The sequence below is a fragment of the Trichosurus vulpecula genome, chromosome 7 (genome assembly GCF_011100635.1).
Source record: "Trichosurus vulpecula isolate mTriVul1 chromosome 7, mTriVul1.pri, whole genome shotgun sequence".
NCBI classification, from domain to species: Eukaryota; Metazoa; Chordata; class Mammalia; order Diprotodontia; family Phalangeridae; genus Trichosurus; species Trichosurus vulpecula.
The window spans coordinates 96,052,183-96,070,029 of record NC_050579.1 but is presented as its reverse complement, the minus strand read 5'-3'; the positions used below and the strand labels follow the sequence as shown (position 1 = coordinate 96,070,029).

Here is a 17,847-nt window from a genome sequence, read left to right as displayed (position 1 = left end):
AGCTACCAGTACCAGGAAGCAATTGTTTGTCTCTCCTAGAATATTTTTTTGATTATACCAGCCATTTGGCAGTTTCCATTTATAGTCTCATTATTGTTAATTAGCTCTTTGTGTCTATGTGCCTTATCTCTCACTGGATTAGGAGCACCATGAGGTAAGAGACTTTGCCTAATTCAAACCGGATAATTTCTCAATAAATATTTGTTGAATGGAATGGAATCTTTGCATCCTCTCCCTCCTAATCCCCAGTGCCCTATATTGGATATAATATTGACTACTCAAGAAATATTCATTGATTTATTGATTTTATCCAAAAACCTTACCTCCACATCTTGTTCCAGTGAATGAAATATTTATTTCAGCAATCTATGTGTGTATGGATAATTTAAGCTCTTCCATCATTGTTACCTGGCCTAATTTTGCTGATTCATTTTACAGTTTTAACATTTTCAACGCAGGCTCCTTATACAGGTCAGGTGGCCCGCAGCGTATGGAATCACAGAAGGTTGGAATGGAAAGGAATCACAGAACCACAGAATCTCATAGTTGGAAGGAACCTCAGAGGCCATCCAGTCCAACCATTACCTGACCAAGAATCCTCTCTATAACGTCCCTGGAAAGATATTGTTTGGACTTTGCTTAAGGATGTTCTGTGAGAGGGAGATAAATCTGCCTCCTGAGGTGGCCCATTCTACTTTTTGGATGGCTCTGATTGTTGGGAAATTTGATTCCTCTTCTACTCAATATCCTGAACTTCAAATACTTGGAGACAGTTATTATGAGCTATTATGTTCCTTTTTCTTTCTCTCTAGCCCTCTCCAATCTTTTCCTAGTTTAAATATCCTCAATTTTTTCAATGGATCCTCTCTGGGAATGATCTTGAGACCATCCTGGTAGGTCTTTTTTAGATGTCCCCTAAATTGAATTGTTCAATTCAGTTTAATAAACATTTATTTAGTAACTTCTCTACGTAAGCCATTGTATTAGGGATTGGGGATACAAAAACTAAAAACAGGCCCTACCCTCAAGCAGCTTCCATTCTACTGGGAGAATATAACACCTAAACAACTAAATTAGTACAAGAAAGGTGAAGAGCATTACAAATGGGGCGTTAAAGGAAAGCACCTTTGAGGTGGTAGCCACTGAGCTGAGCCTTGAAAGAAAACAAACATTCTGAGAGGTGGAGATGAGAATGGAGAATGGTCTTTGTGAATCCACAGGGGCAAGAGATCAGATACTGAGTTTGGGGGATCACTAGTAGTCTATTTTAGCTAACATTTAGAGTTTAGGAAAGGATGCTGCATGAAATTAGATTCGAAAGGTAAATGGGAACCAGATTGTAGATGGTTTTACTTACTAGGCTAAAGATTTTGTGTTTTATACTAAAGGTACTAAAATTTGACTGGTCGATCACAAAGGATAACTCAGGGATGGGGGTTTTACTCAACTGTATCAATCTCAGTGGTTTTCTTTGTTGAATATCCTTCTCCTGCTAAGGCTAAGTAAATCTCCTTTTGTTGGCTATTGAATGATCTCCATGTATCTCATTTTTTTTTCAGTATTGTACCTAAACTATGAGAGGACCAGTTAGAGTTAGGACTGGCCAATATCTTTTGACCATTTACCTATTGGAACTTTTATTCCTTTACGTTCGAATCAGTTGCCTTTATCAGAAAAACTTATTCAAAAGATTTATTTCCAGTTAATTGTTTCTCTTCTGATTTTAACTTCATTGGTTTTGTTTGTGCAAAAACTTTTAAATTTTTTATCACTAAAAATGTCCATCTCAACTTATATGATCTTCTATCCCTTGTTGGTCATGAATTCTTTCCCTATCCATAGTTCCTAAAGGTATTTTCTTCTTTGCTTCTCAAATTTGTTTTTAATGTGATCTTTTTATGTAAGTCACATACCCATTCAGAGCTTATTTTGGTATATGATGTGAAATGTTGGCCTATCCCTAGTTTCTTGAATGTTGCTTTTCAGATTTCTCAGAAATTTTTGTTGAATAGCGAGTCCTTATCCTAGAAGCCAGGATCTTTGGGTTCATTGGATACCATGATACCATGTTTGTTTGCTTCTGTATGTTGTACACTTAATTAGTTCAATTAGACCTCTTTGGTTTTTTTCACCAGCATGAAATAGCTTTAATGATGATCATTTTAGAGTTAGAGAGCTGGTACTTATATAGGTCCCTTTCCTTCCCAATTGTTTTTTCAATATTTGTCTTGAGATTCTTTTGTTTCTCCAGATGCATTATTATTTATTCCTAGCTAGACTTCTAACTCAGGAGGAATATTTTGGTAGCCATGCGGGTGATGAGTTGGACAGGGAAGAATCTCAAAGGAGGGGGACCAGTTAGAAGGTTGTTACAGTAGTACAAGTGAGGTCCCAAACTAAGGTAGTGGCTTATTTTTTTTTAACAGAATGCAGTACTCCAGATGTAATCTGGGGGTTTTAATGTGCTACAAGGTCAATGTAAGTCAGTAGTGTCAGAGGTCAAACAAGCTAAGGTGATTTTAGCAGGACCATAACTAGTCATTTTGGCTCCCTCAGCAAACATGACAGGGCAAGCAGCATGAAATGCCCCTGAAACACACAGCTCGAAATGGGTCCTCAAATCAGCATCATGATTCATAGCATAAAAATGATACAATAAGACAAATTATGCTTAATAGAAGAAGAAACTAGCTACTGTACTGGTTTCATAGCTGCTGAAGGAGTCTGTGTATTAATTTTTACATCATTTAGATTTTAGTACCCTAAGACAAAGCCCCAATTGCCCTGACTTAATTATCATTCTGGAAATAAAACTGCACTAAGAGAAGCATGGTGTCCAGAACAAAAGTGATAGATCCGTTATACTCTGTCCTGGTCAGATAATTTATGAACTATGTTCAGTTCCAGGCATCAGAAAGCATCTCAAACCCAACATGTCTAAAAGGGAAACACTTTTCTCTTTCTGCCACCTTAGTTCCACCTCTCCTCCAAAATTTCCTGTTTCTGTGTCAGAAACCACTATCTCCCTAATCACTCCACATTTTCTGCACTTTTTGGTTGACTCTCCAGTCACTATGCTGCGGATCAAAACATTATATCCTATTCTCTCCTTCATATATATACCCTTCCCTGTATTCCAAGTCAAATTGGACTACCAGCTGCTTCCTCTACATGCCATTCCAGCTCCTGCCTTTGCACAAATGCTGCCCTCCTTGCCACTATGCCTGGAATGCTCTCTCTCCTCACTTCTGTCTTATAGAATCATTGGCTTCAGGTACCACTTGTACACAAAACTTTTCCTCATGACTCCAGCGATTAGCACTTTCTCCTTCTTGAAATTACTTAATCCTTGTATTGGCTTCTTTGTGACGTGTTGTGTTCCCTCCCTCGCCCCCTAGAACATAAGCACCTGTGCTTTGTCTTTGTCTTTTGACCTCCAGCTCTTAGCTCTGTGTCTTTCACATGTTCTTGTCATTAAGTTCTTTTCCGTTGTGTCCAACTCTTCGTGACCCCATTTGGGGTTCTCTTGGCAATCAAGATACTGGAATGATTTGCCACTTCCTTCCCCAACTCATTTTATAGATGAGGAAATGGAGGCAAACAAGGTTAAATGACTTACCCAAGGTCATACAGCCAGTAAGTATCTGAGGCCAGATTTGAACAAAATATCTTCCTGACTCCAGGCCCTTTATCCATTTTACCACCTACCTGCCCCTGTTTAGACTAGCTCATCCACAGAAGTTTGGCCTCCAAGTGATGAAATTGTTTTGGCCACAGCAAATCATGAAACCATTTACTAAGGCATGGAAGATTGTTGATCTGTGAAATGGTCATGTGTTGCATTCATAATGAGGCAGTATGGCTTAATGGATTGAATGCCATATCTATTAGAGTCAGGAACATTTGGGTTCAAATCTCACCTCAGACACTTATTGGGCTTGGTGATCCTGGGCTTATCATCTAAGCTTTCCGGTTTTTCATCTGTAGCACTTATTGTTGTGAGGGTCAAATGAGACAATGTATTCAAGGTGCTTTGTAAACTTAAAATACTATGTAAATATGAGATATTATTAGTCAGTCATAATGATCACAATAGATATGCCAGCATGGAGGCCCCCTAAAATAATGAGGCAATTTATGTGAAAACTGTTTGAAAAAGTTTAAAACACTGAACAAATACAAATGTCTTTGCCATATTGCACCCTTTTCTCATGCTCTGAGGTTCTAGCCTCAGAGTGACTCTGTCTGGAGATAAGGTCCAGAGGCCAGTATTTCTCCCTGTTTCCATTGGCCATAGGGAAGAACACAACCTTGTCACTAAAGAATGAGTAAGCACTTGGTGCTTTCAAATGAAGAAGGTGATTTATTGTAGTGTCATTTCATTGACAATTCAAACAATCTCCAACAAGTATTTTAAAATTTCAGAACACTAACATCCAACAGTAGGAAACAACATGATAATAGAGACTCAAAAGTGTGACCAGGGAGCCAACAGCAATATTTAACACACTTCTATTAGTTTCGCCAAGATTATGAGATGCACCATTTAATGAGGGCACCATCTAACTATTTTTCATAGATTTTAAAAAGTGGTTTTTCTTTGGTGTTTTTAATGGCCCACTGAAAGTTCAGACCCTGAATTCCTCTTACTCCTGAATTTTCCTCTCTGTCTTCCCAAGTGATTAGTTGTTATAAAACTACTCACTTGGGCTGAACTTATGACAGGGGAATGAATTTTTTTCCCTAGACTAAATGGTCAGGAAAATATGAAGATTTGCATTTCCTCCAAGGCAGGCATAAAGGAAAGGCAAGGTTCTTTTTCCAAACATCCTAACCAAGAGGAGAGTTCAGTGCCTCCTTGGGTATAATCTATGTACATACAACACAAACTCTCAATGTATTACTATTCTTTCAGTGTATTACTTATATTTATACATTTATTACATATTGCACATATTCAGGTTCATACAGATATGAACGACAATTTTGTGGGGGGTGGGGTAAACATTCACTTTGAGGACCACCAAAAGTGGACTTCCAGAGGGAGCTTATTCTTTATCTTCGTGAAAGAAGGTTTTTGGAAGCAGTTCTTTTGAGAGAGCCCATATATTTGCAGAAGTCACTGAGGGCTTTTTGTGATGTATAGCCTGGCTCCCTAAACATAGGATTCCTTGGCATATTGGACCTGGTCAACCTCAAAGATTGACTGACTACACCTTTCAGTGAGATAGTCCTGTTTGTTCGTTAGCAAGGATTCGGACAAGCCCCTTAACCGGTAAAACTCAGACCTTGGTATTTGTCCTTTCCTTTCCACAGATACATTGGAATCCCCACTCTGTGCCCAGGTTTCACTCACAGCTGATGAACTGTCTCTGTTGAGTATTTCTCTGCCATGTGTATTGTTGGTGTACCTGTCATAGTTCAAAAGTAAAAGAGATGGCAGTCCAGAGTCCTGGCTTAGCATAGTGTCTTTTATACTCTGGATTGTCCCGCTCCTATAGGGAAGAGTTTTAGAAATGTGGCAATATTGGACTGCCTCCTCATAGGATGGTGGATTTCCAGGGATTCTCTGATCCACAAATTGGAATACCTCTTCTGCTGAAAGGAGACGTGACTTTGAATGCCCACATTCTGGAGCTGGCTGGTAGTCAACCATAACTTCAGCACAACTTTCCTGGACAATTCTTCTGGTGTGTTGGCTCTCCTTTTTGAGGTCCTTCTTCCCCTGGTCTTTGGGAAAGCGCCAACTTGGCACCTTCTTGTGAGTAGCAAAAGAAAATGACATGGAGTGTTTTTTTCTCTCTCGGGCAGGCTTATTGTTTGCTTCAGCAGCCTTTGTTGTAAAGGACTGATGCCTAGTGAAAAAGTTCCGTTTTGGGCTTGAAGGGGAAACCACTGGTGAGTTGGCAAAGACTGAGCTATCAGAGGAACTATCCAGGGAACCACAGGAGGAGGTTTGGGGGAAGGGCTCAACGGATGGTTCTAAGCATACAGTTCCTTCCTTTATTTGAAGACCCAGCAATTTTTGATTCCTGTGTTGTGAGTCTTTTGCTTCTTGACTACTGTAACAGGAGCTGGCCTGGGGGACAGTGAAGTTGTCCTCACTCTTAGTCAGTTTCTGGCTTGTGATCCTACTTTCAAGGTAGTCTTTGGAGAATGGTGTGATGGGCTCTGAAAACCTCCTTTCTTGAGTGCTGAGCGAGTTTTTTAGTAAGATGGCATAAGAGATAACAGACCCAGGCCTTGACTGATGTTGACGCTCTCTGTTGTCCAGTTCACTGACCAGTCCTTCGGCGTCTGAGGGCAGCTTGTTTTGAGAGCCAATGCTGCTACTGCCTTCTGCATCAGCGTCCGTACTCTCATAGGCTGAGTCGTTTTGCAGAGTTGATATATCTGGGGAGCAATTAAACAACATTTAGACTTCATTTATGGTTTGCAAAAGTTACTTCAGAAAAACACATTGCTGTGGCTCTTTTAATCCCAACCATAGCTCTGTAAAACTCTGTTGGACTCCTGGAAGTTTGGGCTAACAAGAAATTTGCTTTTTGCAAAAATGGACTTTTATGACTCTTGGGACCTGCTATTTTTGGAGGAAGATGATAGAGAAAAAGAAAAGTACTAAAAGAAACACATGTGACAGGAAGTGCAACAAAGGGAGAAAACAACATTCCACTGAAAGGTTCATCTCTGTTAGTTACTAACACTGCGAGCTCCTTGGGGGCAGGGATAGTGTTTTTGGTTTTTTCTTTGTTTTTTGTTTTTGTTTTTGTTTTTTTTGCCTGTCTTTGTATCCACAACCCCTAGCACAGTGCTTGGTCCGTACTAAGTTCTTATTGCTTGCTGACTTGCCTTGGTTAGAATTTCTACATCTGGTAGCTTTTTCTTCATTGCGGAAGGGTAGGTCTTATAGCTGTAATACTGTAGGTGAAGGTTGTTGGATCATAGCCTTGGAGGTGGAAGGGATTCTAGAGGCCACTTAGTTTAGCCCTTTCATTTTAGAGATGGGAAATTGAGGTCCAGAGAGGTTAAATGATGGGCCCAAGGTCACACAGGGCATGACAGAGCTGGGTTTGGAACACAGGTCCTCCGAGTATGAATTCAGTTTTCTAGCTATAGTATAATGCCTCTCACTGTCGTTTAGTGGAGTTAACAGCTTTCCCTGATGTGGACAGAAAGAGCTAGCAGTTCTTCAGAGGTAATCCAGAGATACTCAGAATTAAAAGTTGGATATTCAAGTGGTAACAAGATGGCTCTTTCTAATGATCACACTAAAAAGTTGGGTATGCAGTGATGGGGGTGTCTCTGGGTTCTATTAGTGAGGATGGAGTGGGCAGGAATCATTGACAAGTAACAGCGATATACTTAAAAAAATCAATAAAAATATTGACTAAAAAGGAAATGCTAGAACTATTAAATATATTTGGCAACTGTAATCACTTGCCTAAGCATGGACTCCATTCTAATGACATTCTAATGACAACACATAACCCGGACAGTACCTGAGCAGTCAGTGTGCTCCAATGAGTCATCAGAAGCAATGCTGGGAAAGTGCCCCGGGATATCCTCTCCAAATATTTCATAGCAGTTATCAATGAGGAATTCCACCAGTGTCTTAATCTGTGAGAAAAACACAAGAGCAAATGTTAACAGATTATATGTATTATTATAATATAATCTTATGTAATATAATATTTATAATTATATGTAGTATATATCTGTACTATATAGGTACATGTATACATTGTACATACATGCACAATGTAAAATTATATTAATATAATATACAATGACTATATAATGTTATCATATATAATAATATTGTCATTATGATATTATATTATTATATATTATATCTATTTTTTATTTTTCTGTTAACTGAGTAAAATACTCGTGGGTTCATTTGATGTAACAAACAGGGAAACGAAAGACCTAGTGATTAATTTCTAGTCAATACTAGACAGTATTGTAATTAATACAGTACTGTAAACTGTACTGTAATCAAAGACAACTGCATTTTCTTTTTAAATCATTTTGCAAAATTGTCCATTTTGCATTTCTTAGACTGTTTTCCTTTTCTATAATTTCTATAATCAACTGCTACAAGGTGTGGCACCCCAAATGAAAAAGCCTTGTGTGTATAGTAGGGAGTGAGATGGATGCAATAATTACTGGCCTTTGTCTGCTGATTGATAGCATGATTGGAATAATAATGCATATTGAGTGGTGGGTTATGAAGCTCTCAGATGGTGAGTGAATCGATGTTAAATGCCAATAGTTCCAATATAATTTTCATTATAATATCGACCCAAACAGGACAATTTAGTAATATTGATTTTTTTTTCTTTTGCAAGAAATAGTAACAAGAGGAAACTTTGGGAAAGTTCCCAAAGATGGGGAGGAACAAACCTTGTTGTTCAGCTCCTTCTGGGCATCAAATGACAGGCCTTGGTCAGTGTTGAGGGTCAACATGTTGGGTCCAATACAAATGGCAAGATTGCTTGAGTCCATCTTACTGACATCTGAATTCTTGCTGATGTCGTAGAGCATGCAGACCAAATGTTTGAGAAGCAGGAGATTTGCCTTTGGTAGTTTCTTTGTGACTCTAGAATAAGATGTAAAACAGACTTAAAAAAAAAAAAAAACAAAAACAACTGCAGAACATTCAAGTGATGCTCCGTGCCCTGTCCTAATTAACACTTTTTTTTTTTTGCAATGAGGAGGATAATGAGAAGAACAAAGCCTACGTACACAGACAAAACTTAACATTGAGAAACTTCCATTCAGAAATGTCCAGTGGCAGATAGGTGAGCATACCCTAAAAGGCTTTGAAGGTCTAATAAGTAAAGCCTTTATAAAGAAAAATACCCACACCACCACACTTGACTGTTAGTGTGGATGTAATTTTCAAGCATGGTTGCAAGTGAAATTCCTTTTGGCTCTGTGATTCTGTGATTCGAGAAAGCTCTTCAATCTCGTTCTACACCTGAAAGTGTATGGACTACCCGTTGACTGAGACTGATGTTCCTCGTCTCCTTACACTGCAGAATTTGTTTTCACAGAATATGATCTTGGGCATTTCTTTGGGCTGCAGCCACCAAAGAAAGGCAGCAAACACATCATAGACCAAGAAAAAAAACTTTTCAATCAGTGTTCATGAAGATCCTCAGTGTGGTAACCATATTTAGTAAGAGCTATAAATTATGTCTATGTCTCAGTCTTTCTGTTTGTGAAACGGAAGGATGGCATTTCTTGTTTCCCTTGCTCACAGAAAAGGGTCAGTGGTTGAAAAGTACTTTGAGTTCTTCTTTTGAGATAATCTTAAGATGGATCTTTTAAAGAAAAAAACACAGCACAAAACCTCAATGTCTTCTAATTCCATCCAAGTTATTCTTTAGCCATGAAATCATGTGCAGAAAATATGTTTACACAGTCCACAGTTATTGGCACAGTTTGTTCCTAGGGTTTGATGGTTTTAAAATTAGATTTTAGGATTGTCTTTTCACTCATGGATCCAAATTTTATTAGTTATTCAAATATACAGTCCCTTGAAAGATGTACTTAGATTGAATATTGAATATATTAGATTAAATATTGAATTCTGAATATACTGATGTTGATATACTTAATTAATTCTATATAATTTCTACTTCAGATGATCATTAGAATGCTACCCTGGGGAAGATGACTGTTCCATTCCATAGTTTGTATCTGGGAGGAGCTTGGGGGGGGCGGTATTTTGTAGGATTAGAATATTTGCTGCATGTGATCTCAAGCTCAGAAGATTAGAGGCATCCTCTAGAAACCCCTAGTTTTGCTTAATAAGCTTTAATGGATTTATCATCCATGAATTTATTTAAAACCTTCTATTTATATTTTTATTCAAAACTATTTCTTGGCAGAATGAGTTCTATCCATTTATTGCCTGCTTTGTAAATGTTGTATTTCCTTTTATTGGGTTCACAATGACCTCTTTCAAGCTTTAGGAATACCCCTTAGTTTTCATATTCTGAAGGGTGGTGAAAAATTTACCCAATTTTTAAAAAAACTATGATTATATAAAATTTAGTCATGAAATACTCTAGCTATTGCCTAAGGTTGGACCTGATGGTTTCTGAAGTCCCTTGCTGCTCTAAATCTATGACCCCATGTCTATTGAGATAGAGAACAGATTCCTCAAATCAACTGCTTTTATTACTTACTGTTTCAGGCTCTCAATTTTGTCTTCCTCATTGGGCTTTTCTAGGGCCGCCATCCATTCTTCAGACAGATCTGATGAAAGCAGCTTGAGTGGGATACTCCTGAGGAAATCCTGTTGGAAGAAAAGGTATGTGGCTTAACAACTGTCTGTTGTGGAGTGTGCCAATATTTTTGATGGATTCTTTCCAGGGAAACCAGTTTTTATCTTAATACATCTATCTTATTCTTATAACCTCAATTGGGGAAACTATTCTATTTCACATTGCTCTTCAGTGATTACCTTGCTGGCAAGTATAAAATTACGTTTCTAGGAATGGACTAAAAGTAGCAGTGCTTTCTAAACTGCAGAATCTGGGTTCCATGAGATTGGCCATTGGTGTTTCCTATTCCTTCAAGAATTTGGGACCACAGGGATAAAGAGGGTCTCAGTACAGAAAAGTTCACTGAAATGTCCACTTTTAAAGGTCAAGTAGTCTGAATCTTAGAGAAATATAGCAACTTGTTTAATTAAAATAATCAGTCACAAGTTTATTAGAATCTTCAGTCTGTTTCTATCATCTCAGCCCTGGTTTGAGTCCCAGGCCATGTATTTGCTATCCATGTGAGCTTGGGCAATTTATGCCTCAGTTTCCTTATCTGTAAAATGAAGGAGCTGAGATAGATGGCCTCGGGGGAGGTCCCTTCCAGTTCTAGATCTATATAATATAAACAATAATACCTATAATACATATTTTATATTTATTAATATATTATAAATTTATATATTTATTATAGTTGTATATAATAAAATCCATAATATAAATTTACCTTAAAAACTGCAGCCAGCAGGTGCACAGATCTGGTCTCTAAACTAACCATTCCCCCAGAATTGAGCTCTTCCTTAAGCTCTTTCCGGGCCTTTTCACTGGCAGCCTTCCTGAAAATTCCTTCTGTTGAAGGGCCTTTACTTCGAAGAATATGAAGAATTTCCTATAGGAAACAGGTATAGAAATGAAAAATGATTACACTTACTGGATTTGGCTGAAGCAAAACTAAGATCCCCTAGTTTGCTGAGACTCACAGGTCTAAGATCATATTAAGATGGACTAAAGCTTATTTTTGTCTTAAGTTCAGGATCAATTCTAGCACGACAATGCCTTTCTCATCAAGTGTTCCCTTTTCAAGTTTTGTGCCAGAAATGTCAGAAACATGAATCTAGCAGCTTTTATACATAGGTTTTTCTCTTTCAACATGGCATTCACTGTTTTCTTCAACATTGCCCAGCTTTGCAAAGAAAGGTGCCATGGGAAATGCTGTAGTTACTTTACGTAGTCTCAAATGCACCTCCACTTCTCCTTACTATGAAGCCATTCCATACATATCACCTTTTTTTGTGTGCCATGGTCCCCTCTGGTAGTCTGGTGAAGCCCAGAATAATGTTTTTAAATGCATAAAATATATAACAGTACAAAGGAAACCAATTATATTGAAATACAGTTATCAAAAATTTTTTAAATAAAAACAAGTTTATGGATCCCACATTAAGAAGCCTTGATAGAAATACTGAATGTCAAATATTCTGTGCTAAATTCCTAATATTCTATATCTATAATTTTTTTGCAGCTTCTAGAAAACCTGCAATACTGGGGACGTTGGGTCCTCCTCGGGTGGGGGGAAGAGAGCATGCATTTTCCTGATGTGCTGATAAATGCAAATTTTGTTTCAAAAAGGAAAGGACCAGTAGGGAATAACTTTGCTTCAATAGTCTCAGCATGAGGGTCATAAAGGCACAATCTCGAAGGACTCTACTTGTAACGTTCAACAAGAAGACAAAACTGAAGTGGCTTTGGAAGCCAGTGTACCTGAATGGGTTGGGGAAGGATGTCATCATCACTGCAGATTATTGACAAGGGCTGGTCAAACAGGGAAGGTTTCCCTTCCGGTGCCAAAGATCCAGAAGAATCCGAAGAAGAGGTTGTCCTTTTCATGGGGAAAGGCCAGGTTATCACCTTTCTCTTCTTATTTTCTATGACAAACAACAGCGAACCAAAGAGACAACTTAGACCAAATTGTCATGTAGCAAACAGGACATGAGTAAATGTATGTACTGTATTATCACATAATAACCAACTAAAGTGGGTCATGTGGGAGAAAAATTTTCAAAAAATTAAGAAAACAGAGAGGCTAAGAGAGACTTAATCAAGTGAACCCTGACTAAAAACAACCACATTATCACCAAGGCGACTGAGGCCTAAACATCAACACCAAGACACGACTAGAGGCTCCACCTTTCCTGTTTTTATGCTGAGGCAAGTCTTTTCTCTAGAAGGATCGTGAAGCACCATGTGGATCACCAACACCCTAGCCTTAAAATGGCGGTTTTAATAACCACACCGGACAGTTCTGGCCAGACACTTATCCATGTGTTTCACCCTTCTGGGAGGTGGCTCTATATTCTTATTTCCCTATTATACAGATGAAGAAAATGAAACTCTCTGAGAGGAAGTTACTTGCTCAGTTTCATAAAGATAGCATGACCAGCTCTAATTCTTTGGAACCATCGTAGTATTTGCTGGCCACGAGGGGGCAGTCTCTGTTGGTGCTTTCTTTGCTAGCTGACTTGTGCTGTGTCTCCCTCTTCTTACTAAATGAGGGAAATGCTCGTACCCAAACTTTGCACTTGGGAATTTTCAGTGTCAACTTCTAGCCACAAAGTTTATTCTTTTCTCCAAAAGCCAGAAATGGACATTTTGTTTGACAAATTCTCTTTATTCCAGAAATTTCGTGTTCCAGTTCCTAAATAAGGATATTTCATGGGGTTATATAGTGCTCCCTGGTAAAGAAATTTCCTTTATCAACGCAGGTTGACACTTTCTCTATAACTGACTCTTAGAGAGTTGCCCAGAGCATTAGGGGTTGAGTGATTAAGCCCAGGGTCACACAGCGAGTACATATCAATTTGGACCAAGTCTCTTCCTAGATCTGAAGCCAGCTTTCTATTCTTTCTATCCATTATCTGCTTCTTAGCTAATATATAAACATATCGACTGATTCCCACATACAATGCTATTTAAGGCTCAGGAGAGCTGCTTTTGGGTCAAATATGGTGAGGAAGCTTTAAAAAAAATTTAGTTCAAGAATGTTGTTGAGGGTACAACCAACTAAGGTTCTAACTTATAAGCAGAAACTACTAAAAGTCCTAAGGTCGAAGACATTAAAAGAGAGAGGGGAAAAGGAAAGAGTTCGAAAATATATCTTATTTCTAGTATTTACGTGCACATTGTTCCCTCAGCCCTGGAACTGAAGTCATCAAAAGTATATAAGGTCTAATTAAACTGACTCAGAGCCCTTGGGAGAAGGTGGTTTTTCTGGAGAGAGCACAGTGCCTCCTCTTTCTGAGTCCCTGAGCTGGCAGGCTGAAGACTGCTGGCCATCTAAGTGTTAATGTTCTATAGTGGTTAACAGAACACTTATCAAACAAAAATTCCTAGTAGTGAAGCCTTTGTGGTTTTGCAAACCAAGAACATTGACTCTCAGCATTTATATAAGATAGGAGTTTATTTTTGAAACTCACCAATCAGGTGGCAAATTCCATCTTCATTATCACATTGTGGCAGCAAGTGGTGTTCTTTGACATCGCCCTAGAAAGATATTTATCTCAGTTAGAAATCAGTCATTAAAGCAATCATCTCCCTAAATCAACTCTGCACATGACACTTTTATTTATATAAAAAGAGATTAAGAATGTATTAAATCAATTCCTAGAGTCTAAAATTAATCTTTTTTTTTAATTAAAAATGTTTAATTAGCAAACACCTATTTTCTTTCCTTCTCTCCTCTCTTCTGGGTGGGGAAAAAAACCCACATCCTCATAACAAATATACATAGTAAAGCAAAATAAATTCCCACATTGACTATGTCCCAAAATATCTCTCCCTCTATATATTAAATACATCACCTCTCTGTTCCTCTAGAATTAATCTTAAAATCTAAGGAACAATATGTAGCAGATTCTAGGTTAATTGGAAATTTGAGTTGCTACGTGATGATTGATCGTAGTTTTAGAGCTGCACAGGATTTTAGAGATCATCTAGTCTAACTGAGGCTCAGACTAAATGATGCCCAAGATCATATAACTAGTAAATGGTAGATCTGGGATTTGAACCTGGGTCCCCAAACTCCAAAGTCAAGGCTCTTTTCATGCCACATTGCTTTCCTTTTACATATCTATATATCCATCCTGAACAAGGCTCAAGTGAATCAAAATTCCGGTCCAAGACCACATATTTCATTTACTTCTTATCTCTAACTAACGCTCAATTAAAGTTTGCATGTAATTGGAATTTAGTGTTTTGGATTGTAAGAAAAAGAAAAGAAAAGAATATGTGATCGATGAACAGTCTTGGGCTCTCACCGGTAAGAAATATGAATTTCTAAAAGTAGTAGGGGTACTTACAGTATTGCAGCCGCTCAACACCTTCATGAACTTTACTTCTCTCTTCTCTCGGCTGTGCCTAGAGTAAAGGAGAAGGCAAGAGAGTTAAGCCTAGTCAGTCAACTGCAAATGCTGCTCTGCTGAAAACAGACTTTTAAAATTATTTTGAGAAGAGGATTTATTTAAAGTCAGTTGTATCTGTTACCAGATGCCAGATGCTCTGAGAGAATCTATAACTCGTTTATTTCCTAAATAATTTAAGTGTGAGAATTTTGCCATTCCAAAATGTATTATTATTGTTTACTTTCGAATTCGAGTTTACTTTAAGAACAAATGATTTCTCATCCATCAGTCAACGCAAACTGATGTCAAAACAGCTTTGAAATGATCAAGATTTTGCCTTTCTTAGGAATTTAGCTTCTCGTAGAGGCGAAGAGAACAAATCCAGCCGTTGTAGCCCTTAGGAGAGATACCAGATTTTCAGCCCTCAGAATCTCTGTTGACATGCTGCTGCTGTCTTCGATGTGTGCTGTCAATTATCCATGATTAGGCCCTTGAGGCTTCGTATTTATGACTTAGTGGTAATGCAATGTACTTACCCTCGGAGGGTCTTCAGCCAGAATTGTTTCACCTCTGATGAACTATACAGAATGGGAGAAACAGCATGACACTCTGTGCCACCACTAATTCTCTGCTAAAGACGGAGGAGACTGAACAGCCCTAAGCTCATGTGTTGTGCATTATAAGCAGAGAGTGGGGGCAGGTGGAAATTCACAATGTAACGGAGACAGGAAGAAGCATCATGGGGCTGTCACACACAGACGTGGCCAGCCAAACACCCTAGAGCTTGAAACTTCCTCCTGCCTTATATGGCACAGGGGTACTTTTTTCTTTTCTTTTTTTCAATGAGGAGGCAAACAAAATCTGTGAGCTGCTGTGAGTGGAAAAGATGACATAGAAGTAGCTTGCAGGTAAAGGTTCCCCATAATGTCAGAGGTGGGATGTGTGAATTAGAAATGATGCTAAGCACTCTGGGCCTTTTCTAAAGAAGGAATGTTTTAAGTGAAATGTTTCTTACCTTCGAATGACCATTCTCTTGTTTGTGTTACCCTCCTCCAGACCACCCACTATCCTGTATGACAGTCAGTGGTGTGTGTGTGTGTGTGTGTGTGTGTGTGTGTGTGTGTGTGTGTGTTCCCTGGGTGCCAAAAAGCATATTGGACACTGTTGAGGGACATTCTGTGGAGCATAGAAGGAGTTCTAGATTGGGAGTTTAAATCATGACTCTATTACTTACTAGTTAGGTGACCCTGAGCAAATTACTTCATCTTTTTGGGACTCAGTTTCCTCTTCTGTACAATTAAGTTCTTGGAGCAGGTAAGAGGCAGCTCGGCGTAACAGATAGAGGGCTGGCCTCAATCTATTTGCCCAGCCCTAAGCCTTCTGCCAACCTCCAGTCTCAGATCTCCAACTAACTTCCTTTAAGACATCCTAAACTAGATGTCCCATAGACTTCCTAAACTCAACATGTCCAAAATGGAACTCATTATCTTTTCCCAATCCTGCACCCTTCTACTCTTCCACTCCAGACTTCCTTATTACTGTCAAGGGTACCACCATCCTCTCAGTCACACAGGCTTAAAACCACGACATCATCTTTAGCTCCACACTTTTACTCACCCCACATATCCAGTCTGTTGTCAACATCTTTTGTATATGTTCCCTTCTCTCCACTCACACATCACTTCTCACCAGGGACTACTGCAATAACCTGCTGGTTGGTCTCTTTGCCTCAAGTCTCCCCTCACTCCAGCCCTTCTTCCACTCAGCTTGAAATGTAAGTTGGTCATAGCAGTACTCTATTCAATAAATGCTAGTTCATTGGTTCCCTATTATCTCCTGTGGGGCAGCTAGGTGGTACAGTGGATAGAGTGCCAGGCTTGGAGTCAAGAAGACTTGTGTTCAAATCTGGCCTTAGACATTTACTAGCTGTATAACCCTGGGAAAGTCACTTAACCCTGTTTGCCTCAGTTTCTTCATCTGTAAAATGAGCAGGAGAAGGAAATGCCAAACCACTCCAGTATCTTTGCCAAGAAAACCCCAAATGGGGTCACAAAGAGTCAGACACAACTGAATTGCCTGAAAAATAACAAGGGATTCTAAAAAGCAGAGTTGAGAAGGGAGGGGCATTTCTGGTATGGGGACCAGTCTGTGCAAAAGCATGGAGATAGGATGCCATGTATGAAGAAGAGCAAATAGGTATAACAACAATGTTGTTAGCAGCTGCTATGGGAGTGTTAACACCAGCACACAGAGGAGCTGCTAGCACAGGTTCTTTGGTCTGCTTTGCTAAGGAAAGCAACTTTAAGGGGTTAACAATCTTACTTTAATTAAACATACATATATCATTCACTTAGTTCAGCACCCTGAACTTCAGAGAGAATACAAACAGAAATTACAAGCAGAAATTATATAAACAGAGCAAATAAACACAAATCAACAGACAGGCTTTTAGCTATCTGACCAAGACATTACATACATAGTTATCAGAGAGAGAAGCACCAACATCTGGATTTTCAAAGCCAGGAGGGCTCCAGTGGCTACCCAGAGTCTTGTCTGGCCAAATCACATGAATGCTCTTCCCATGAGTAAGTCCCCAAAGCAAAATGCTAACCTCAGAGCATATATACCCTGTTTAGGGCCCTGGGGCTCAGCACCTACTTATCAAAAGGGTGTGGGAAAGATCTTTAATCACTAGCACCACATCTATATATTGTTTCCAATCAATGACTCTTGAAAACAAAGGCAAGATTCAAAGGTACTTGATTGCCTTAGTGCTGAGAAGCACTCCAAAACAAAAGAAAACAAAAATTCCCACTTTGCTTGCCATTACAATAGGTCACGTTTTTCTGGAACATCAAATGCATGCAGGGAAGTCATGGATAATAATAAGTCTAGTAATATAGGTTGGAGTCAAGTTGTCAGGGGCTTTAAATGTCAAACGGAGGAGTTCATTTTTGGTACTAGAGGTACTATGAGGTTTCTAGAGGTATTATCCTAGGGGTACATTAAAGTTTATTCAACAGAAGGGTGATGTGTTCAGACCTTTAAGGATATCACTTAGGCACCTGTATGAAATATAGCTTAGAAAGGAAAAGCCTTGAGGCAAGGTTATCAATTATGAGGCTATTAACAATAATCTAGGAAAGAAGTGACGAAGGTCTGATTTAGGATGA

The 17,847-nt window shown here is 38.8% G+C and overlaps 1 protein-coding gene across 1 annotated transcript; it reads right to left on the bottom strand.

The window, feature by feature from the left end:
- Positions 1-4,340: 4,340 nt before the first annotated feature.
- LOC118858677 (T cell activation RhoGTPase activating protein) lies at positions 4,341-15,316 on the bottom strand. Its single transcript, XM_036769268.1, has 9 exons — positions 15,211-15,316; positions 14,633-14,690; positions 13,751-13,817; positions 12,039-12,202; positions 11,005-11,166; positions 10,200-10,309; positions 8,407-8,602; positions 7,500-7,617; positions 4,341-6,393 (listed from the first exon to the last, which is right to left on the bottom strand). The coding sequence occupies exons 2-9, from the start codon at positions 14,657-14,659 to the stop codon at positions 5,156-5,158; spliced, it is 2,082 nt and encodes a 693-aa protein (XP_036625163.1). The 5' UTR covers positions 14,660-14,690; positions 15,211-15,316; the 3' UTR covers positions 4,341-5,155.
- Between the last annotated feature and the right edge of the window lie 2,531 nt (positions 15,317-17,847).